Consider the following 24,933-nt stretch of genomic DNA (forward strand, 5'->3'; position numbering starts at 1 on the left):
GACATACATACACACAAACATACATACAGACAGACAGACACACAGACATACAATTAGACACACAGACATACAGACATACAGACAGACATACAGACATACAGACACACACACACACACACAGACACACACACACACACACACACACATACATACATACAGACAGAGACAGACATACATACAGAAATACATAAGGTTCCTTTCAAGTTGAGTCCAATTTGCCAAGACCAGATTACTAAGTCATTGTGACTAACTTTTGAGGACAATTAGTTGGAATTGTAGTACTTTGTCATTATTCTTTTAATTACTTTTTATTTTATCGAGGTTTCGCCTCAATTCTAGTAGATTTGTTGTAATTTACATACTTTTTTTGTTTCATTCCTCACAATATGGCAACTTGTCTTCTTCAAAGTTGAAGATGGTTGGCACTTGCTTGCTGTTGATACCTTATTCAATTGGCCGTAGTGTCTCCTTATCACGAGACACATGGAGTTAGACATGTGGATGATAAAAGAGTCCTCCTTTGAGCCTAAAACATGGATTTCAGTGTTTTGACTCATTTGCTCTTGGCTCCTTCAACCTTTTTTCTTAGCAGATTCATAATTAATTTATGATAGACCTCCACTTACCCATCGGTTTGAGGGTGGTGCACTGAGACAAATTGAGGTGAATTCCCTGAGCTTGACAAAATTTCTCCATTTTCTTGCTGTTGAAAATGATTGTCATTTGTAAAATATATCTACAAACAATGTTAACAACTATAAAAAATTGCACACCACTATGCGGTTATCTTTGTCAATGATTTTGCCTCAAACTGCTTTGAGAAGAAGTCTTTTCTTGCTCGTTGAATCGGCTTTGAACATTAAATGGCAGAAATGGTCCAATCAAATCCATCTCCTAAAACTGCAAAAGACAAAAATTGAACTTTGGTTTGCAGCTTGTGCGAAATTTTCTGTTGGATTGGGGCAAATTTTGGTAAGGAATGCATTTCTTTGAGAAAGCTTCAACTTCTTTTTTTAGGTTATTCCATAAATGCCATTGCATTCGAATTTTGTGCTTCGACGTTTTTTCCCCTTAGTGACTTCCACATTCTTTGGTACCTTCCATTAAAAATTTTGTTGCCTTTTCTTCTCTTATGCACCTCACATTCAAAGAGATGGTTGATCTCTTGAATAACTCGTCCCCCAAGAAAAAGGCATTGTGCCTCTTTGTTCCTGACCTTTTTGCGAATATTTCATTGAAGATGGGATCTATCTTAACTTTAGGTACGTGATGAACAAGTCTTTCCAGGTCCTCAGGGGACCCTCTTTGATCCCCATGACCTCAACTTTGTTTGTGTTGGGTCATTGTAGTTCTTGGGCAGGTTGCCCATCAGGATTTTAAATTTTGGAGAGAGAAAAAGAGGAGCATAACAGATGATTGAAGAGAGAGAAAATGCGAAGGTGAGAGGGCAAACAGAAGAGGAGCTGAGAGATTGGTTCCGTTGTTCCTCCTCTGGTTCCTCCAGATGCTGTTGGTATCATCAATGCTTCCAACAAGCTCTTGGGAAACCGTTGAACCTGTCGACATTTTGGCAGCGGGTTCCCTATCACAAACTCATTTCTTCCATGTTGCTAAGTGTTTAAAGTAGATGCGGGGACAGGAGTGGGAACATGACAGTGGGGGAATGTGATCGAGCAAATGAGGGCACTTGCTAGTTAGGTTTAGGTTTTGGAATTATTATTATTATTATTATTTTCAATTGAGGACATAATGGTCCTCTTGTTCTTGCATAAGCTGCGTTAGGGGGAAGGTATACTAGTGAGATGTGGGCTTGAGGGAGATTCTTTTTTTACTTTCCTAAGTTTTCTTTTTCCAAATAGGTCAACGCTTATGTTTAGCTACATATGAATGCTTTGTTATGTGTGTGTATGTACATATTTGATCCTTAAAAAAATCAGACATAAGCTCGAGGCTTTGAGTTCAAATTATTTTTCCAACATGCGTCTACTGCTAACTTAAGTGCCAGTTAGGCCTTCACTATGGCAGATTCTTGTAGCATCAATGCATTGCAGTTGATTGTGTTTAGTTCTTTATTCTTGTTATTTTTAATTTTGTTCACATGTTACTTATTCTCTAATTTTATGATGCCCGTATAAACTTTTTTGACTGCATCATTTCTCCACCTCTTCTTATGATTTCAGCTCTAATAAGTTGTAACGTCGTTTGACTTGATTAATCCTTATTATAGGGAATATTGGGAATATACCGCTGGTCCTGATTGCTGCTTTATGTCGAGACAAATCCAACCCATTTGGTGACCCTACCAAATGCCACGAATCAGGAAATGCTTATATTTCGTTTGGTCAGTGGGTATGTCTGGTTGCTTTCCATGCGATTACATTGTGATCCATAATTCTCTTATGTCTTCATTATCTAGACCAAGTTAAGTTGCTTTCTCCCATCACCAAACTGAGAGTGGGTACATTAAATTAATTTCTTTTAATAGAAAGCAGATCTATCATTCTTGTAGCCGAACTTATAAACTCTTATTTTACAGTTCCGTATTTCTGTTATGGTATATTCATTCTTCCTAATTAAGTTCTGGTTGATGTTCTTCTGCACCATTGCTACTTCTCTTTTATCTTTTGGAAGATAATTGCTCTTGTTTTCTTCTTCAAGTTATTATTGAAATTAGTTGTCCTTGATCAGCGTGTGAAATTCTTTAGTTCATGTCCTTTTTCTTGTGCTGCCGGAATTCAGCTATAAAGAACAACTTTATTCGGTTAAATTTCTGTTTATATTAATATAATTGCTTTAGCTAAATATTCCAGTGTGGTCTTTTTTATGTCCTTATTTTCATTCAAATCCGTGCATCTTGAATACATTCTTCCCTTCATTATGGTTTCAAGTAACCTACAGCCTTTCATAAGACAAGTTTTATTTCATGATCATTATCAATTGTATCATTGCAATTATGCATACATGATTCTCCTTTCAGGACAAAATATTACCTTGAATACTCTCCCATCCCATATCTTTTCAAATCCCATTTGCTGCTGCTCTCCTAACAAATTAGGAATTTTAATAAAATTACATTTATTCGATACGCAGGTTATATTGGCATCTTTAAGGACCGATAAGAGCCAATTTGCTTCTCTATCAATCCATTCTAATGCCAACTCCTAGTCTCACTATACCCACTTCCTTGTGTGCCTATGCTTTAGTGATATCATACAGGCCAACTCTCCACGCGATTTCATGTGCAAATTTCTCTTTTTTCACTGCAACTTGTTTTTCTTAGTGAATTATCTCATGAATATCCTTGTTTAATAAAATTGAGAACAGCTTTTCTGATGTTAGTTGTTCGTAAATAGCTTTATAATGAACGAGCTATTTATGTTAATGATATGCATATCTAGTTATTTCTGACTTTGATGCAGTATAAACTTGTTGATAATATCCTTTATTAAGTTGAATCTCTTTGCCTTATGTTGGAGTACATAAATGGATAATATTTTATACTATGATTTATTTTATACAAGCTAGAATTCTCATGTACTTGTAATTGTCAAATTTTTTAATATAGCGTTTCTTCGCTGTTTGCATTATATATTGACTTTGCTATTTGTACAGGTTGGTGCCATTATTTTGTATACTTATGTGTTTCAGATGCTTGCTCCACCATTTGGAGAAACCTTTGATAGTGCTGAAGAGGAAACACTTCCAATCAAGGACCATACTGCTGAAGAGAAGCTGCCATCTAAGGCTCCAGCCACAAAACTAGAGAAAATATCCACCAAGGTTTTTGAAAATGCCAAACCTGAACAGGTGCCCTTGTTAGCTTCAAAGGAATCTAAAGCTGGAATTACTAAGAGGGTAAGAAGAAAAATTGTAAAACCATCAATTTGTTAAACAGTTTCATTCAGATGCTAAACTTTAGTTGGTAAATGGCAGAATGTCATACGATAAGTATTAATTTTGATGCCAATTTGATGATATGATGACCTTTTAATTTCTTTTCTCTTCCTTCTTAAATCTTCCCTGTGAGTAAAATTGCAGCTTGAGGAAATTCGCTTGGAGAAGAATATAAGAGGAAGTATCGGTGTGGAGTACCCTTTTCCATAGGTATTGTTTAGTGATTTTAATTGAAGAGAGAGAACTATTGTATGAAGGGATTGAATTGAATGCCATGCAAATTTTGGAATTAATCTCATGATAATTGTGGAATTTTATTCTTGTTAGGTAGTAGCCCAGACTGCCAGCCATATTGGCCCGTATAGCCCCTATAGGTTCAATCTATGGAAGTTTTTTTTTTTCTTATTTTGTTGTATGTCTTTCCTTCATTATTTTTTTTGGATTTGGTAAGTTGTAATAGTTTTAATTATGTTTTTAGTAGTTTTCCCCCATATAATAAGGGAAATGTTGTAATTTGAAAACGATTGAATAAGAGAATATAGTTTCTCCACCTTTCTGAATGTTATTAGAACTTCAAACTCTGTTTCGACGGGATTAGGACATCCTTCACCTGTATGCATCAATCGACACTGCTAAATGTTTTGACCGGATTGCTCGTCTCATCTGTTCGCATTGATCGACGTTGTCGAACGCTTCGTCTAGATTACTCATCGGTCTCGACTGTGTTGTTGGGCTTTTGATCTGAGTAGTTCGTCGGTCTTGTCCGCTTATGATGAAGTAGAAGATTTTGTCGGCCCATTTTAAACACGAAATTCTCGTCAGCCTTGTTGTTAACCATCGACTTGGGTGCCTTTAATCTCATTGTACGTTGGGCTTGTTGGTTGTCACCAACTTGGGTGCCTTCGACTGCCTCGTTGGTCAGTCTTGTCTTCTGCATGCCTTTCTTCGCTCGCTTCTACAGCCTCCAACAGTTGGAATCTTCTCTGTAGCTGTCGGAATCCCCCAGCCAGCGTACAGACCCTTCTCAGCTCCTTATGATAGTTATTGGAATCCTGTTGTAATTGCAGTCCTTTATTCTTGTTGCTAGCAATAACCAACTTCCTTATCCAACCCTAAATGTGCATCGGGTTTACGAGCAAGTACGAAATGAAGATGTCTAGTTCTACTCTAGAGGTTGGCTTTAAATCAGAGACTAGGAATTCTTGAAATCTCTTCTTCTAATAAACTCAAAATGGTCCCAATCCGTGTTTTTTTACATTTGTGGAAAAGGAAAAGAGGAACATCTCACTGGAGAGGGCATAGTACTGATTTGAACCATCATTTATGGAAGATTCATGACATGTGATCATGTTTTGGCTGATCAATTATATGACAACAAAAGTATGTGAAAATTTCTTGCTTTATAGAGCAACACAGGAGATTTGGGAAGCAGCTTATGAGACATATTTTAGTACCAAAAATACTGTATAATTGTTTGAGATTGAGACAAAACTGCATGAGTTCCGACATAAAAAGTTGTATGTTACTCAATGCTTCAACACACTATCAAGGTATGTTTATAGCTAGATATGTATGATATATATGTATTTTATGATGTATAAAATAATAGTGGAGAATAAGAGGATGATCAAGTTCTTATTAGGTTTAAATAAGAACTTAGATGAGTTAAGAGGGAGAAACATGGGAATGAAGCCTCTCCCTGCAATTAGGGAAGCTTTTGCTGAAGTTAGAAGAGAATAAAGAAGGAAGAATCTCATGATGGCCGGAAGTGTGGGTTCATCTAGCACTGAAAGCTCGGCGTTATACATACACAATTACTCCCATGATTGAGAGTCAAAGTAGAATCATCCTTGTGTTAACATTGTAAGAAACTTGGTCACACGTATGACAAGTGTTGAAACTACATGGAAGACCAGTAGATTGGAAACCTGGACAAGGGAGGAAGGACCAAGACAGTAAGACCAATGCTGCTACCTCTTCTGAAGGGTTTGCCGACTCTAGTCCCTTCACTAAGGAACAACTAAAGGTATTGAAGAAGCTTCTTACTAGCATGAAGGAGAAGCCTACTAGCTTGTTGATATACTAAGGTATCATATCCTCCTCTTACCTTGCTAACAATGGAAATTTTCGACCTTAGATAAAAATTCAGATGCTTCCGATCACATGATTGGAGCATTCATGCTTTCATCAGCAACCAAGAGATCTCCTCCTCCAAATTTGTTGGACTTATCAGTGAATCTCACATAAGGATTTTTAGGAAAAGAGAAGCGAAAGTTTTCAAAGGCATGCAATTATGTTCCTTAATTAGATTGTAACTTACTTTCGATTAACAATCTTACTTATGATTTGCACTGTGTTACGAAATTCTATTACAACTATTGTGAATTTCATGTGGTGGATTCGGGAAAGTGATTGTTAGTGTTGAATTACATCCATGCCTATATCTGCTCAAGGAAAACTGCTCTCTTAACACACAAGTGTCTTCACCATTCTCTTCTCATGTTCCCATGTCTATTATTTTTGAGTTTGTTGAAATTAAAGTTTTATAATGACGTTGTCGTCTGGGTTATCCTAATTTTTATTATGCTGTAAAGTTTTATCGCAGCTTCTTTATTATTAAGAAATTAGAGCTTTATCAGTGTGAAACTTGTTAATTGGCCAAACATACTCGTCTTGTATATGTTGTCTTAGTACAAACCCTCACATCCTTTTTCTATCATCCACAATGACATTTGGGGACCATCAAAATTGAAAATCATCAACAGAGCCAAATTGTTTGTCTCCTTCATTGATGATCATATTAAAACTAGTTGAATATTCCTAATGAATGAGAATTCTAAAATTATATAAAGCTTTCAATCCTTACATGACATAATTTACACTCAGTTCCAATGCAATATTAAGATTCTTAGAATTTAATAATGCAAAGGAATAGTTCAACTCGATCCTTGGACGCTATCTTGCAAAGAAATATTTTATCCATGTGTTTCTTGTGTTGAGACTCCACAATAAAATGAGATAGCTTAGAGGAAGAATAAACATTTTCTCGAGGTATCTAGTCTTAAATGCTTTCGCACTTTGTTCTAGAAGTTTTCTGGGGAGATAAAATGCTCACATCCACCTACCCATGTAAATGCCGAGCAAGGTCCTTGGAATCAAAGTCCCTCTCTACATTTGATGGAAACATACCCTCATATTAGAGCATTCTCATCCAATCTTCCTCTAAAATATTTTGCAGTCTCTTTTTTTCACATTCACTGACCAAAATACACAAAGTTTGACCCAAAATCCATGAAATATATATTTCTTTGTTATGCTTCTAACAAAAATGGGTACAAGTGTTATTCTCCCATTTCTAAGTGGTTGTTTGGTCGGTGGAAAAAAATATTGCGATGTAAAATAAATATAATACAAATGTAATGTGTTCTATTTAAAATACTCCGAGTTGTTTTGTTTATTGTAAAATAAATGGATGGCTTCATTTTGTTTGGCTTGGTTTGAGGTAAAACAATGCATTTAAAAAGAAAAAAATTAATCTATTGGTGGAGGGGTGGCGGTCGGCAACAGACTGGTGGCGGGGGGCGGCAATGGCCTGTCGGGGGTGTGGGGGGCGTGATAGTCCGGGGTGGGAGTGCTGCGGCGGCGGCCAATCCACATGAGAAACATAAATGTGGAAAAGACCAAATCTTCTGAGATTTCCATAATATCCATAATTTCTTCCTAGTTTAGAATTCAAGTAGACATTTATTTCAAACTGTGTTCGTTGTGATTGCTTAAGTCTCTTATCTTAGTATTATTGGTGCAGGTTATTTCTATGGTACTCTTTGTCCTGCGGAAGTTAAAACAGCCACCGATAATTGCTTCTGTAAGTGTGTATTTTCTGAATAACAAGGCATTTGGAGTTGTCTACTTATTTTCCTGAATAAATTTGTAAATTCAAAATAATCTTTGATTTATTAATTGTCACACCTGCCCTTCTTGAAATTTGACCTTCTTAACTGTTGTGCTGCATTATAGAGCTGTTTTGCATCCCAGGCTTCTTTTTATAAAGCACTGCAAGATTATCCAAAAACTTTTCTATGTTTTAAAGTTGAGATTTGATTCACTTATTACTGTTGATGCTAAATACCTGCACAGTCAATTCAAGTGTTTCAACAGGACCATTCATTGCTAGCAAAGCTGAAGAGGACCCCTAGGCCACAGACGTGTTAATAATTGTACTTCAATAAATGCAACAAGCGAAAGATTAAAGACTTAAAAACATAGCAAAATAAATTTTACACAAACAAAACGCAAATTACCCAAAAGCATTATGGGCCAAAAATGTTAGAATGTTTTAATAAATTTATTTAAATAGAGGTAGCAAGCTAAAGCTCAACAGTACAAGGAAGATGTGCACTTAAATATAAGTGTTAATACAATGACATAAATGTTATAGGTAAATGATTGATTCAACTTTACAACGGTGTGCACTAAAGGCTAGAGCATGCTAGTTGGTGCTTTGAAATAAATGCTTCAAATGATAATCAATGATTTAAAGAGGGCATAGAATTAAAAGTTTAGAGCACTAGCGGGTGAGATAAGTCAAGTGAGATGAACAATAAAAGTGAGCATTGAGTGATTTATAGTGGTTTAACTATCCTTCAAACCTACATCCATTCTTCTAGCTCCACTTTGGGAAGTTCACTAACCAACTTCACCAACCATGAAGATTTATATTATACAAGCTTCTACCTCTTTTTTACTGTCAATAGGGCTGCAAACAAACTGAACCTGCCAAGCCAAGTAGGAGTCTATTGAAGTTCGAGCTCGTTTGCTAAAACATTGCTCAAACTCGGCTAGATCTCGATTCATGCTTTTATGATACTATTCAGGCTCGATTCATTTTAATTTATTAATGTTCAAATTCGATTTTTGCTTGGTTCGAGTTGAGCTTGATTTTAACGAGCTTTAATCGAGCAGCTCATTTTACCTCATTAAGCTTAATAATCGAGCAACTACTTAGGCTATTTAATTGAACATTCAACATATTAGTCAAATTGATCAAACAGTTCATTCAGCCTTAGCTACAGAGCGAGCCTGAGCTTATTAAATTTATATAAGACAAGATAATTGGAATTAATTTGTATATTCTAATTTTTATTTTAAAATTTTAAATTAATTTTAAATTAAATTTATAATACGTCATCAACTGCAGGCCCGAGTATTACAAGAACCGCACCTTAAAGATACTTACAACTTTTCTTTTAAAGAGACAATGGTAATTCCCTTACCAATGGGAGACTAAGGTTCTGTTTGGGGCAGTTGCAACTTATCAATAAGCTGCTGTGCAACAGCTGTCTCAAAAAGTTGTTGTGCATAAGCTGTTGCAAATAAACTGACTGATTGTTTATTTTTTTGCAGATTGAAAACAACTGTGCGGCAACTATTTTTGGACAAATGACATTTCTGCTTCTGTGTAGTAATATTGTTTGCAACAGAATTGTCATAGAAATATGTTTGATACTTGAGAAGCAAAAATCCACTTCAGAATGATACAAAAAGTAAGATATACATCTCATTTAACAGTGAGTATCATGTTACTAAAATAAAAAAAAATTATTTAAATAACATTTAATAATATGATAATATTATTTTTAAAATGCAAACGACGTATGTCACAAGTTACGCCGTTCTCTATGGATATTATCCTGCTCAATCTCGGTGGTGGAATCTGTCAGACTGTTTGCCCATCAGAAGAAGTCACTTCTCCGTAATTCTCCACGGGCACCCGTAAAACTGACTCTCGTAGCTATGTGGCTGACGCGACGTCAGCAAAGAAGTTTGAAGTTCACAATGACACAACAATCCTCAGGAGGTCCCATAAATCCCAGAACGCATCCTTTCTGAATGGTTTAAAAGACAATCCATTAGTCATAACACAAGTAGAAATTGATAAAGAAAAGTAATTAATTACAGTTTTGTGCAGACGTGAGGTCTTAGAGAATTCAGTATACGAACCAACGGATCTGCTACTACGAGAAGACAACACACCTTATAAAAAAAGTATTCTTGGACCAAGCTCATGTGTGTCATATGCATATCACAACAAAAAATCATCCAAAAGAAACTAAAAAACCGCAGCACTGAAAATAAGAGAGGAACTTGGTTGTCTTCATTAGGATTTCACATGTGACACCAGCAAACAATGACTAACAGGTCATCCAGAAGAACCCATAAGATCTAACGTCTCATTATGGACATCTCAAACCCACCAAAAAATGAAACAAAAGAAATGAAACAAGAAAAAAAACACTTCCAAATTACGTAAAAAAATCCAAACAATCTAAATTGAATATACAAGGAACGGAAATAAACATGAACTGCATAAAATAAATAAGTAGAAATAATTAATCACAGTTTTATGTAAATGTGAGGTCTTAAAGAACTTAGTATACCAATTAACGAATTTATCACTATAAGAATTCAACAGACCTTATAAAAAAAAGAGTTCTTAGTTGTCTTTAACCTCGGGTAATACCAAGCTTATATATATCATATATGCATATCACCAAAAAAGCCATCCAAAAGAACCTCAAAAAGCGCAACACGGAAAAAAGAGAGGAACTTGGTTGTCTTCATTAGGATTTCACATGTAACACCAACCAGAGACAACTAATAGACCATCCTGAAGAACCCATAAGGTCTAATCTCATCATAGACATCTCAAATTCACAAAAACCCCAAACCAAAAAAAAAAAAAAAAACAAATGAAATGCAAATGGAAAAAAAAAAACTTACAAGTAGGGTAAATGACCCAAACAGTCAATAACAAATAAAGAAGAAATGAAAATAAACATAAATTGAATAAAAAATAAATAATATTGAATAAAGTATAAATAATATAATAATAAATACTATAATCACCCTTTTACAATGACATCCGTAATTTGTTCCTCAATTCTGTCATCTCGCTTGCACCTTCCCTGTGTTTAGTGTAGGTGGTGGAAGCATCATTCTAGAACTGCAACAAAGAATGTCCAAAACGGTAGTCAAATGCCTCGGCAGGGGCATACTCATGATCCTCTTCCGCCCTACGGAAGTTGGTATTGTTGCGGGAAGGATGCCGCCGAATGTAATTATGGAGAGTCATCGTGACAATCACAATCTGCACCTGTTTGGGAGACGGTTATGATGACATATCGTGGAGTGTAACTCATTTCTTCTTCCAAACACCAAAAGTTTTCTCAATAACACTATATAAAGAAGAATCTTTTTATTGAACATTTCTTTTCTGCCTCATGTTACATTGTTTGCTCGCTTAAAGTCAGATATGTTGTATCTTGTATCAAGATTAGGCTTGAGATATCCTCACTGCAATAAATATCCAACATTAACCATGTAATATTTACCTGATATATATTGCATGATTAATATTGAGGGAAAACTGATTTGCGAGAGTAGCCGAGTCTCAATCGTATCTATGGGAGAATGTGAGAAGTTGTACTTTTATCTCGTGTTGAGGCTTTGAAAATTCTACTGTCGTGTGCACTGTACTCGCAACTGAACACGACAAAAGTGAAAGACATGTTGAAGTCGCGTACAGACAGTCTGCGTTGAGGACCCTCAACGACTGATGAATGCAATATTTTGATTATTTAGAATACGTGCATCAACTTGTTTCTATCGATTGCTCTAATACAATTCTGGGAAGATAATGATTGGTTACGTAATAGTCCGTTTAAATGTATGATCTGTTGGTTTTATAACTTGTAAAGAAAAACTCACAAGTGCCTTCCACTGAGAAGTATCTGCAAATTATTTCGGAGGAATTTTGAAATCGCTCTATTGCTCTTCGCATTGATTTATTTTATGATAATATTTAAAGGGTTATTGCCAACACCTCCCGCAAAGTCATCCTGAAAGAGCTATAAAGTTCATGATTTATGCGTAGTTTCTCCAACAAATCGTTAAATGTCGCTTGTGTCATGCGGAACGTATTATTAAATCTCATTGGGTGGCCCGCAAGGAACTCCCCAACCCATTTGTCCCCAACATATGAGGATGTCATGCAAGGGAAACAATCTATGTACAAGTTATAATATTCGTACATCAAGCATACAACAATTACAATTCTTCTTCTGCGCCTTTCTCTGGTTGCATCAATGTAGATCAATATCATACCGGCTAACACAGAAGCATCAATGAATTAACTACAATCATATAAGGTTACGAATAACACAATAAACTTATAAGCATCAGTGAATAAGCCATATTTCAAGCAGTTAAAATATCCATAACAAAATGAAAAACGATACACAAACGTAAGTATCTCAAGTGATAGTAAATGGAAAAAACTTCTTCTCCAATTGAAGATCGAGTCCACTAATTTTAAATTTATTTGCAGCGGACACCACCTACAAATTCATAACATCAACTTCAATTTAAAAATAAAATGAAATTGACCAAATTAGGGGGCATGTCAAAAAATGCTCACCGCAAGTATTTTTGCCCATCATTCATCGGAAACATCAATGGTTCGATTCACCGGATCCCACCTCAAGCCGTTGTTCTTCATTTCAATCCCTTTCAAATTTTCTAATCTTTCTTAAGTTGATTCCATTCGTTCTTTAATTGCATCCTATCATACTCTTTGATGTACTGTCCTTGAATTTTCTAATAATATTTTGTCACTCTTCTTTGTTGAAATATGTTGTTGGTCTATTTCTCCGATCAATCTCCTTGAGGTAAATATTACAAAATATTATTTTTGTTTCTTTGTCCCAAATTGCGGGTGTACCAGCCTCTTTGGTTTTAACCATTTTATTACTATAATGAAAAAAAAAATAAAGTTACATAAATAAAATGCAACAATATTTGTGCATGCAAACACAACACCACCGCGCACACCGCACACACCACACACACCACAATAGCACATCAACACCACACACATCACATACACCACAATAGCACATCCACACCACATACACCACCACACCTCCCTAAACCCTCCACACAACTAACCAACCATACTAACACACTCACACCACACACCGCCACCCACACCACCATACCTCCATAAACCCTCCACACACCATAATAGCACACACACACCACAATAACACATCCACACCACACACACAACCATACCTCCATAAACCCTCCATACACCACAATAGCGCACACACCACAATAACGCAAACACACCACAATTGCACATCCACACCGGACACACATCACCACACCTTCCTAAATCCTCCACACACCCAATCAACCACAATAGCAAATCCACATCACACACACCACATACCTTTCTAAACCCTCCACACACCGTCACACACACCACGAAAGCACATCCAAACCACACACACACACCACCACATCTCCCTAAACCCTCCACACACCCAACCAAGCACATCCACACCACACCTCCCTTTAAAAGAATTGTGAATCAAACTAAAAAATTATTTAAAAATATTTGAATAAGACTTTAAATGCCTCTAACAGTTTGTAGAATCACAACATCACAAGTTTACAATAAAAAAAGAATAAAACTAAGTAGTACTATTTTCATAATTCTTGAAGAGATTACTTCTATTGTTAAATTTGCATAGTAGATAAGCTTCAGATTGATCATTAAGAAGCAAGCGACCTACCACTAATACTCGATCAAACAAAGAAAAATAATCATACAATATTACTTTAATAGCAAGATAGAAGATCATTCATTCTTGTTAAAGCCAAAAAGTCCACGACTGCTAAAGAATCATTTGTCAAAACCACACAATCTTGATGAAAATTATTGGATTTAGGAACTATAGAAACATCATGCACAAAGTTCAAAGGATAATAATTTTGATGCATTTTTTCGCCAAATTTAATAGTTGAACAACTTGTTTGATGCATTTTTTAAATGTATTTCATTGTGCTTCTCATCCTAAGTTACATCATCCAACATGAAATTAACATTGAAGCTTATGATTGAGCTATCATATTAACTCCACAACCACAATAGCCTCATCCCCTATGACTGCTCCACCATTACAAAATTCCTCTGCTTTAAATAACATACCATCTAACCCATCACCATCATCGTCAACCCTTATGACCAACTCGACACCACCATCATCATCCTCAACCCCTATGGCCAACTTGACACCACCACCATCATCCCCATCATCGCCACCAACACCGGCTCCATCACCACCATCGTCAACCCCTCCGACCACCTCGACATTATCTCCATCATCGCTGGGAGGATCTTCTCCCCTCTCAGCTCCCTTACCTCCACCATCCTCATCATCGAAGTCACCACCATCACACTAACAACCATATCACCATTCACAGATGCAATTTCCAACACAATAACAACACCCCAAAAACAAATCCAACACCCACCATAGCAATAACAAATAAATTCACAGATGCAGTCGAAACCGACTCTCATCAGGCATCTTCTGCTTCTCAATTTCTCCCTCAAATATGAAATTCTCACTGAAAACCATCACAAAATACCAATAGAAATATAAAAAACTAAAGCATCAACAGCCATCAAGCGCCTTAAGGCAGAAACCAGAAACCAAATAATCTCAAAAAAATGGTGCAAACCAATGCGGCTAATAGAGCAAATCCACTAAGAAAAGATGGAGAAAGGGGCTATCGGAGGAAAAGCAGACGTCCAGAACGATAAGCTAAATAAGACGCTCAAATGAGGGATGGTTAGGGCGGAAGATGCGAGAGCTCCACGAGATGGCTAAGGCAGAAGACGGGGTAGATCGATATGCGAAGGGGGAACACAATAAAAGTAACGCAAGCCACGAGGTCAAACACGCGGCCCGCGCTTTATAAAAAAATTTGCAATGTAGAGAAAGAAACGAGAAGTTAAATAAGACGCTCAAATGTGGGACGTTTCGGGCGGAAGATGCGAGAGCTCCACGTGATGGCTAGGGCAGAAGATGGGGGAGATCAATACATGAAGGGGACAACACAGTAAAAGTAACGCGAGCTGCGAGGTCAAACACGCGGCCCTCGTTACCCAAAAAAAAAAAAAAACTGTGCCTAAATGCTTGTGAAGGTACACAAGCAATAAATGGTAGAATCGTGGGAATTTTTCTATGGTAATTTAATTGCATACCACTAGTGTTGTATTTAAGCCTAGTTGAGTATGCCTTGGTTGAATCACAAGTTTAAGTTCATTTCAGGCTTGAGATGAGCTTTAAAAATATGTGTATACTTGGCTTGCTTAAAATTTTTAATATTCATATTTAATTTATAATTGACTTGTTTTTATTAATTAAAAAACTAAAAATTCAAATGAACACTTACTTTTTTGTATTAAATTTATAAACAAGTTTGCATTTTAAAAGTGTATTCGATTTTTTATATAAAGTTATCGATAAATAATTTTATGAATCTAAGCAATATACGTAATTGGATAGATTTCAAATTAACATATAACTAGTTAATATCAAGTGACTAAAATAAAATATAAATTATTTTTTTTTTTGCAATCAAATAATATAAATAATTACTAACAAATAACTTCATTAAACAAAAAAAAATATATATTTGAATTGATCTATATATTAATACTAAATTATGTTATGTTACTATTAAAATATATAATTAAATAAGTTTCAATTAATCAAATTTATTTAAATAAGATATTTTATTAGTGTAGAGCATTTAACAAGTTACTTGTTAAACAACAAACAAGTATGTTTATGAACATTAACAAGCAAGTTGGACTATTCAAACTCAGTTCATTTAAGTTTCAATTTTTTTAAAAATATTCAAATTCATTTATTTATTAATTTGAACAAACATAATCGAGTATTAATCAAACTAAGTTATGGTTATAACTGTACATACCACACGTTTTGTATTTACTTACATATTTAACACCTAAATTTTACTTTTTAGGACCATACCCCCAAACGTGAATAGTACCAGTATTTTAACTTTTAAAATGTGAAATATACTTTTTCATGTCTAGATAAGGTCGCAAGTATGAAAAAACTAAAATATAGATGTTAGATATGTAAATACATAAATATTGAGCGATATGTAAATCTTCTTTTCTTTTTTATTGGAAACTCTATCCACCCACTTTTAATGTCATTGTATTATTATTTTATTTATTAAAAATAAAAAAATAATATTGCATACTCTTAATTTATATTTGTATTAAATTTTTTTGTGTTAATTGAGTGAAGCATAATAAAGAAATATGAAGATTTAATTAATTTGAAGGTCTAAATTTATTTATTAGATTTTTAGTTAATTTTTTATAATTAGTACGCACTTCACATAAAACTTTCAACTTCATTAAACTATATTTTGATTAAACAAGCAACTTGTCAAGCTTGTTCACGAGTTTGTTCACGAGCTTGTTCACGATCATTAATGAGTTGAGCAATGTGTTCAATTTTGTTCATTTAATAATCGAGTAGTTTAAAAAGTTTTAAGCTTGTTCGATTATTTAATTAAACAAATGTAAACATGCTCTAGTTGAGCTTAACCACGAGTAGCTTGTTGAACACTTAGTTCGTTTCCAACCCTAACAGTGAAGGTGATATAATCCATTTATTTGGCTCATAAACAATCCTTACATGTGGTTTTTTAAGTAGGTTTGAGACTAGGAGCGGAGGCACAAACTACTAACTTAAAAATTATCTTCAATATTTTTGACAAATTTAGATAAAGTTAATTTTATACTTTAGAAATTTCAATGAAAAAAAAATGCATAAATATAATATAGATTTTAATTTATTAATTTATTTTATAATCTCTACAAAATTATTAAATTTGATGATTAAACTCTTTATTAATTTATTTTGCAAAATTTAAAAACAGCATCCAGACTAATTCTTCTCCTGTAATAGTTTCAAATAATATTGGTCCATCATATAGAAAATAACATTAAATATTTCATGATAAAGTACAATTTATTTCTTAAGTTTATTATTTTATAATGTTTTTATGTTGAATATATTCATAAATTTATATTATTTTCTTTAAATTTTTATGGAGATAGGGTTGCAAATGAACCAATGCACTCGATGTATAACTTAAACTCGACTCGATTAAAACTCAATCATGTTTGTTTAAATTAGTAAATACACAAGCTTGAATATTTTTTAAATGCTCAAGGGTTAATGAACTAAACATGAATATAATCAATCTTGTTCATATATATTCTCGAACAAATTCGTTTGTTATTCAATAAATAATTTGTTAAATATTTGATATTAATCTCTTTGATAACTTGTATAATATATGATATATTATTTGAATAAATTTCGATTAGCTAAAATTTATTTAATTATATGTTTAATATTAATATATTATTATATCAATTAATGATAGGTTTTGCAGTATGAGTTATTTGATAATACAAGTTCTTTAGTTTTTTTTGCTCTTATTTCCATGTTTCTTCTCTATCTTAGAATATATTCTTGTGAAAATATTTATTATAGACATTAAATGAGATCAAGCGGGTAAGTTCATTTTCTATGTTATTTATTAAATTGTGCATTTATTTAGAATTCTATAATTATTTATTGAAAATTTTATATGAAAATTTTGATAATTGTTTAAATTTTTATCTTGTTTAAATATTCATTCACTTGTCATAAACAAATCAAGTTGAAATATTGAAAAAAAAACTAAATAAGTCAAGTTTGAACAACATGGGAAAGCTTGATACAAGTTTAAGCGGAACATAAACAACTTTTAATTATACTAAGCAAAATCCAATCTTTGGTATAATACTCGGCTCGATTACAACCCTGCATGTAAATAATGTTAGGTGAATCTTCTATTTTTTTCCCACATACACGCACCCAAACGCACGTATCCGTATATGCAAGATCTTGAATCCAAGACCTCCTAGTTGAAAGACAAAACTCTCAACCATTAGGCCAAGGTGGCTTGCATAAAGGACAATTTTTTATGTTGATTATATGTAAAGCATAAATATATTATTGTTTTGATGTTTTAATATAAAGTTTGTAATAGTTATCTTTAATGTTTATATATTATCCATAAGTTAAGATGACATTATATAAATATAATAGAATTACATGTTTTAATATTCATTTATTTTTTATATACTTAATACTACTTGTTGCGTTCTAGTTAATTTAAAGAGATAGATTGATATATTAACGTCTTAGTTTTGCATGATGATCCATCACAAACATAGGTAAAGAGAAAATGACAAAGAAGAAAACACGAGTTTTTATGTGGAAAACTTGAAAGAGAAAACAAAATCTCTGGGCCTAACCCAATTGAAACAATTCCACTATCTTGTTGTATGTTAGAAGACTTTGCCAACTTTTAAGTAAGTAAAAGCTATATTACATAAGTGGGACATGTCTTTCGCTAGGTAAGTGGTAGAAAAGACCGAGGATGTGGCAGCGACCTAGTTGTTGTGAAGAAAACTAATGATAATGGTCGTATGCCAAGAAATCTGATGTTCATATCTTTGGTAGCATCAATGATAGTGGTGGCGACGGTCGGGGAGTGATGGTCCTGTTGCGACAATCAGACTTTAATGTTTTGGTGGTGGTGGAACTTGGCAACAACATTCAGGTGTGTTGGAGCTCGACGATAATGGTTCGGTGGCAGAGGAGCTTGATGACAGTTGTTCGACAATGGCAGAGTTTGACGATGGCAGTCTGACAGTGGTGGAGCTCTATGATGGCAGTCTGACGGTGGTGGAAATCGGGAAACCTCAGGAGCTCGGATCTTCCCTCAACTTTCTCTTCTAGGTCTAGGTCCAGACCCCAAGGAAAGAAGTTGGGTCTATTTATAGATTTTGTGAATGACATCATCTGTAAATACTACATGAATTCAAACCACAACATGGAACGTCATAGAGTGAACCTTTTGATCAAATGTTGTTAAAGAAGCATTTAGGCGTGTTAATGATGTAAGAATTGAGTGATCTTAGGTTTGTTAGATTTGACTCTATGAGCCGCTTGATTTTACTATAAGCTTGTTAGATTTAGAATTCATTTGACCATTCAATTGCTTACTAAAGCCTCCAATTATGCTTAAATGACTTGATCTGGGCTTGATTAGACCTAGATGGAACTAATTTTGGCTTCAATTGGCTCACCTTGTTGTAACGGTCAGTTTGACTATAAGCTTGCTTGAATTGGGGCCCTCGATGGTTATGAATTTAAATGTAAAATGTTTATTGTTTGAAATGCTTCAAGATTCATGCATGATTAAAATAATTTTTTAGAGGATCTTCTACTAATGAAAATTTAATTTAAATATTAGAAATTTATACTTATAAGAATAAAAATTGTTGGTATTTATGCTCTAAATATCATTTTCTTAATTTTTATTCATAATTCTAAAGTTTCTCTTTTATATATACATTAAAATTTGATATTTAACTTAATTTTCTTTTTATTTTATAAATTTGAATTAAAATCAAATGTTTTCTAAAAAATTTTGAAATATTACCCAACCATTTGGCGGCAAGCAGGATTTAATATAAGTAGGATTTGGTAAGGTCATTGGTATGTAATTGAAATTTAGGTGTTAGATATATAAATACATAGGAATTAAATGGTATGTATGTAAATCTTCCATCATTTTAACCCTTCACTGTTGCGATTAGAGCTACCTGAGAAGGCAATGACAGGATCACGATGTACGTGGTCTCCAATATTTTATCTTTCTTCTCACCCTTCACTCCTACTTGAAACCATCGAGGAAGGTAACACTGTTATTTCTTCCCCTTCCATCCGCCTTCACGTGCTTTAGCTTATCTAATTGCATAGATCCGTTGTCCAATGGGATTTACTAAATCCGGGATTTGAGGGAAAAATAAAGAAAAAATGAGATTTGAGAAACAGTAGGATTTAAAGATGTCATTTTTTCAGTTTAGCTGGATTTAGGCTAAATCTTGCTTAAATTGTGCCCAAATCCTGCTACCAAATCACCCCTTGGACAAGAAGCAATTGAAGCTGTGAGGCTGCCGGAGCTGCCTCATGGTCCCACTGTACAGTGTCCGAGACCAACCTTTAAATCCGTTTATCCAAGGCTAAGGGTCAACTCACTGTTGGATCTTGTTTATTGGCTTAAGGCCAACCATCAGTACATTCTCCAGGGCTGAATGTCAACTTAATAAATTGAAATATCCCAAAAAACTAAGCTTGATCTCTCTAGGATAATATCTACAAATGGAAATAAAAAAAAAGAATATTATACGGGAACACTAATACGCAGGTATTAAAGCCAAACTGAGAAACTAACACAAAAGGTTCCTTGGACTCTTTGACTTGATTCACCCGTCATAGGTCGCCTGAAGTTACATCAGAGCACATGAGCTATTTTATGATGATAAACCCAATTGAACACACTAGTCAGCACTGCACAATGAATGTACTTGAGGCCATGGAAATTTTGCATCTCATAAGAAGCTTACTAATAAACTTGAAAATTAAGAGATCAGTTCAAATACACATGAGATAATTGTATAATCAAAATCAACATAAGTCATCATAGATTCAACAGGATTCAAAATGGATATTGTGCATATCTACAGCCTGCTCCTCCCAAGTTTAGATAAAAAATTACAATCGAAGGTTTGGATAAATTTATTCATCTCTTATTTCATTTTGATTTTAAGAAAGTTGCAAGATTGCTTGCACTACATACGAAGGTTTGGTCCTTTATCATTCCATTTTGCATGCTCACTTCCTTTGTATATGTTCATTAGAAACTTTATTGATTTCACAGACTAGGCTTTTGTTGTTACACAAATTTGAGTATGTTAAATGGCATTGCAAATACAAATAAGGTTCGAAATCTTCTCAATAGGTTTTAAACTTTTGATAATTCAATCTTGTTGCCAAGGCTTCTTGATATTTTTGCTGCAGTTGAGTTTACCTACTGATAATATGTTCTGTATTATTTGGTAAATAACACATCCATTATAACTCCTTTATAAATTTTTTATTTAGGTGTTTATTTAGGAAAATTCTAATTGTTTGAAAAGGTGCACTTTTTTCTTCACCAAAATTCTTGAGAGGATGATGCTATGCATTGATTTTGTGACATTGTTTCTTTGAGTTTGTTTCTTTAAATTCTTATTTGTCTTCTTCATCCTCTTGCCTCAGGTATTGGCAATTGTCTGTGGTGTTATACCATTTTTAAAGACTCTAATCCTGAAAGATGATGCACCATTCTTTTTTTTCACTGACAGCTGCCTACTCCTAGGGTATGGTGCAAACCCATTCCTTACTTTTTTCTGCACTTTTAACATTTACTTTTTTTTCTCATGCTCTAGTAGTTTACATTCATATCGTTCCTATCTAGTCCTAAGTTTTGTGTGAAGAAAAATGAGATCTTGTTATAAGCCACAAATGATGCAATATTTTTATTAAGCCACAATTCTACATGATGTAGAGTACCAAAGTAATTTGAATTTGTCCTGTGAATTACACCCAGGAAATAGAGCGTAGAAGTGAAGAGAAAGAGAGAGAATGCTCGGTAACGAGTGGACTCTTTGATAACTGATTGATTAGCCTTTACTGTAGAAATGTCCCCCTATTTATAGAAGGGGGAGGTACTGTGTGCGTAATTACATGTTTACCCTAGCTTTAACAAGGGCATTATAGGGTATTTTGGTCATTTAAATTTACTCGATCAGTTGGCTAAAATCGGTAGTCCATGTATTGAAAAGGCTCGTTCGACTGACTCTACTTAGTTCGGGCAGCCAATCGGCTCTGGTTGACCTTCTGTTGTCCGAACTTTGCTTGGTCAGCAGATTTGCTCTGACGTTGACTGTCGACCTTTAGATGAGGGGTCCCTGCACAATGATGAGACTAGGATGTTGGGTACATGGTGAATCACTGTAATTCGACAAACAACGAATTTCTTGCCAGAGGGTCCCTTTGGGGTGTTCGCAAAGTGCTTCGTGGTGAGAACCTTCAGGCTCTTGAAGAGTTTTGGAGGCTTTTGTGAGGTAGCTGTTGATGCTAGGGCGAGATTTGGGTTGATGCCTTCTTCGATTCATTATATTTTGTGTTTTGGCTCGGATGGTCTTCGTTTGGCCGATTTCGGGTCCCGACCTATGGGAGCTATACTTGATTAATCAAGTCTTTAAACTTCTAGTGATGTGATCCTTGGTTTTCTGTCTGTGGGCCACTCTTGATGACACTATTATCTCCTAGTCTGTTGAATTTTCTCGAGATTCATGTTGACACATTATGATGTACATATTTAGTTTCCGGATTATCTTATTAGGTGGGCAAAAAAGAATAGAGTTTATAGCTTCAAGTCCTACCCAAGTCAAATCAAGCAACTTTTTCGTTCTCAAGTTTATTCTCTTACTCACAGTGAGTTTGAAAAACCTACTACTGTTGATGGTGATAGGGAATGATGAGTTTGACATTTTTCAGATATAAGTGTGTTCCTAGCATATTATTTTAGATATATGGTTATTTTTATTTTGTTGACAAGGGAAGTATTGTTGAGCTGCCTTATATCAGGTTTAGATGGTCCAGTCGGCTTAGCCCCTTAGGGAGCTCTACGTCCTGGACGTGAAATTTTCATAACAGAAGTGTTGACTGAAATGGGTAAGTTAGAATTCAAACTTGTCAAATATTCCATAAATTTGTAGATGCTTTAGAAAAACAACAATAGAAGAAAAAAATCTTCTTCAGAAACCGGTCCAAAGAATTATCTCTTTATCACATGCTAGACTAACATTGCCCTGTTTGTTGCTGCTGTGAGTCAGTTTATACACAATCCTAAAAAACAAAACCTTGGAGTGGTATATGAAATTCTGTAAAATTTGAAAGGAAATTTGGATAAATGAATTCTGTTCAAAGAGAGGGAGGATCTGATTTCTTAAGCATACATAGATACAGACTATGCAGCTTCTATAATTCACAGAAGGTCAATTTTATGGTATCGCTCTTTCTTAGAAGGCAAACTTGTGATTTGGGGTGAAAAGCAAAGTGTGCTATTAAAATCGTGAGCAAAAGCTAAATTTAGATATTTGACACTAGGAATCTAAGAATTACTATAGCTATATATATATATTATATATATATATACAAGTCAATTATCATTACTGTTTGCAATCTCATGCAACATAAGTACTAAACACACTGAAATTGATAGATACTTGCTAAACTAAAAGCTTGACATTGGTTTAATTTTTACTCCATTTATAATCATAAGAAAACAATTTACAGACATTCTGACCAATAGATTATCAAAGCCAGTATTCTATAGATGGCTGACATTCATTTGTTTGAGGAGTGAATTTCTTGCATAATTTCTACCTGCTGAGACAGTCACCAAGATTTTGGCCTTTTTCTTGTTTGTGTCGGTCACCAACTTATTAATCTGTGAAATTCCTATTGGCTGCTCATCAATCCATTTACTATAGAAAAACCAAATCTTTTCTATTCTTGTCGGTGAGTACCTATACCATCACTCAAACAAATTTAGATTTGGTGACTCCTATATCATCTTTTGGTTTTTCACTTCCATAAAGCTAAGTCCACTTACAATCTCGTGCAATCACACATCTGGAGTCAAAACCTTGAGTCTAACTTCGACATTACAACTATACTATGTGATTTGAATGGTGACTTAAACCCTGTCCTTCTTCTAGAGGCCTGATTCAGGACAGGATAGTTGATTTGACCTTAAAGAACAAATTATTCAGAAAATCTATTATGTACATTCATAACACAGGTTTAAATATGGTATTACAATGTCTTACAAATGAACTCTTAGACTTGTTCAATAATCCCTTTTTACCGAAAGGACTCTAAATAATATCTAATTCTTAACACTTCCCCTCAAAATAAGCAAAAGATATCCACTAAGCCCATCTTGTCACATAACCTAGACAAAAGACAAATCTAATGCATAACCTAGACAAATCTAATGAACTAAGTCCTTTAGTGAGGTAGTCAGCCACTTGCTCTCTAGTGGCTACATTACTTGGCTCCAGTAGCCTGTTATTCAGCTTTTTCTTGATGAAAAATCTATCAATCTTCACATGTTTGGTTCTATCGTGTTGCACCAGGTTCTTGGCAATGTTGATTGCTTACTTGTTGTCACATGACAACTTCATTTGAGTTTCTTGGTCCACCTTGAGCTTGATCAACAAAGCTCTCAGCCACATCATTTTGGCAACTTTTGAGGCCATGGCCTTATACTTTGCCTCTTCTACTACATACCATTTCTTGTTATTCCAAGAGACCAAGTTGCTCCTTACGAACATGCAGTATCTTGAGGTGGATCTTTTGCATCTGCACAACTCACCAAGCCAGCGTCATAATTCTTTAATGTCTACCTGCCCATTCTTCTTGAAGATCAACTCCATCCCTAGTGCACTTTTCAGGCACCTCAAAATCTTCAATAAAATTCATCCATACGACCCTTCTTTGGATCATGCATGTAGTGGCTCACCACACTCACTACAAAAGAGATATCGGGTCAAGTGTAACAAAAATAAAATCAGACCGCCTACCATTCTCTGATACCTCTTATGATCAACCGATTCTCCTGCTTCTACACCCAGCTTGGTCTTCTAGTCAATTAGAGAGACTGCAGATTTGCACCCAACGTGTCAGTTTCCGCGAGGAGATCTAGTATTTACTTTCTCTGGGACAAGACCATCCTCTCAAATCCACGAGTCACCTCAATCTTAAGAATGCATCTGAGCTATCCAAGAACATTCACCTCAAATTCATGCTCAATCTTATCTTTAGTTTGGTAATCTCTGCTTCATCATCACCGTTGACAATGATGTCATCATACACAACAAGTATAGTGGTATGACTTCATGTTGTCGAAAGTGTGGTCTGCATTGATTTTCTAATATCTCATGTCCATCATAGCCTTTCTAAACTTGTCATACGAGGCTCAAGAAAACCGCTTCAATCCATATAATGACTTACTGAGCCACACATCTTGCCTGCTGTCTAGATTGTAATGAATTCTAGTGGTATCTCCATACATATCTCCTCCAATAATTCATCATGAAGAAACAGATTTTTCAGATTAAGT

General features: G+C 34.7%; 1 protein-coding gene across 1 annotated transcript in view; it reads left to right on the forward strand.

The window, feature by feature from the left end:
• Nucleotides 1-2,223: 2,223 nt before the first annotated feature.
• The window catches only part of LOC110031158 (protein PIN-LIKES 6-like), a gene marked incomplete at its 5' end in the record, with an annotated part of 29,938 nt that continues 7,228 nt past the window's right edge, over nt 2,224-24,933 (forward strand). The window contains 4 exons of the mRNA XM_020734234.1: nt 2,224-2,349; nt 3,613-3,855; nt 7,700-7,759; nt 21,018-21,118. Of these exons, the coding sequence (XP_020589893.1) occupies nt 2,224-2,349; nt 3,613-3,855; nt 7,700-7,759; nt 21,018-21,118 (530 nt within the window). The remainder of the gene's footprint in view (nt 2,350-3,612; nt 3,856-7,699; nt 7,760-21,017; nt 21,119-24,933) is intronic.

Source organism: Phalaenopsis equestris, unplaced genomic scaffold (assembly GCF_001263595.1).
Source record: "Phalaenopsis equestris unplaced genomic scaffold, ASM126359v1 Scaffold000779, whole genome shotgun sequence".
NCBI lineage: Eukaryota > Viridiplantae > Streptophyta > Magnoliopsida > Asparagales > Orchidaceae > Phalaenopsis > Phalaenopsis equestris.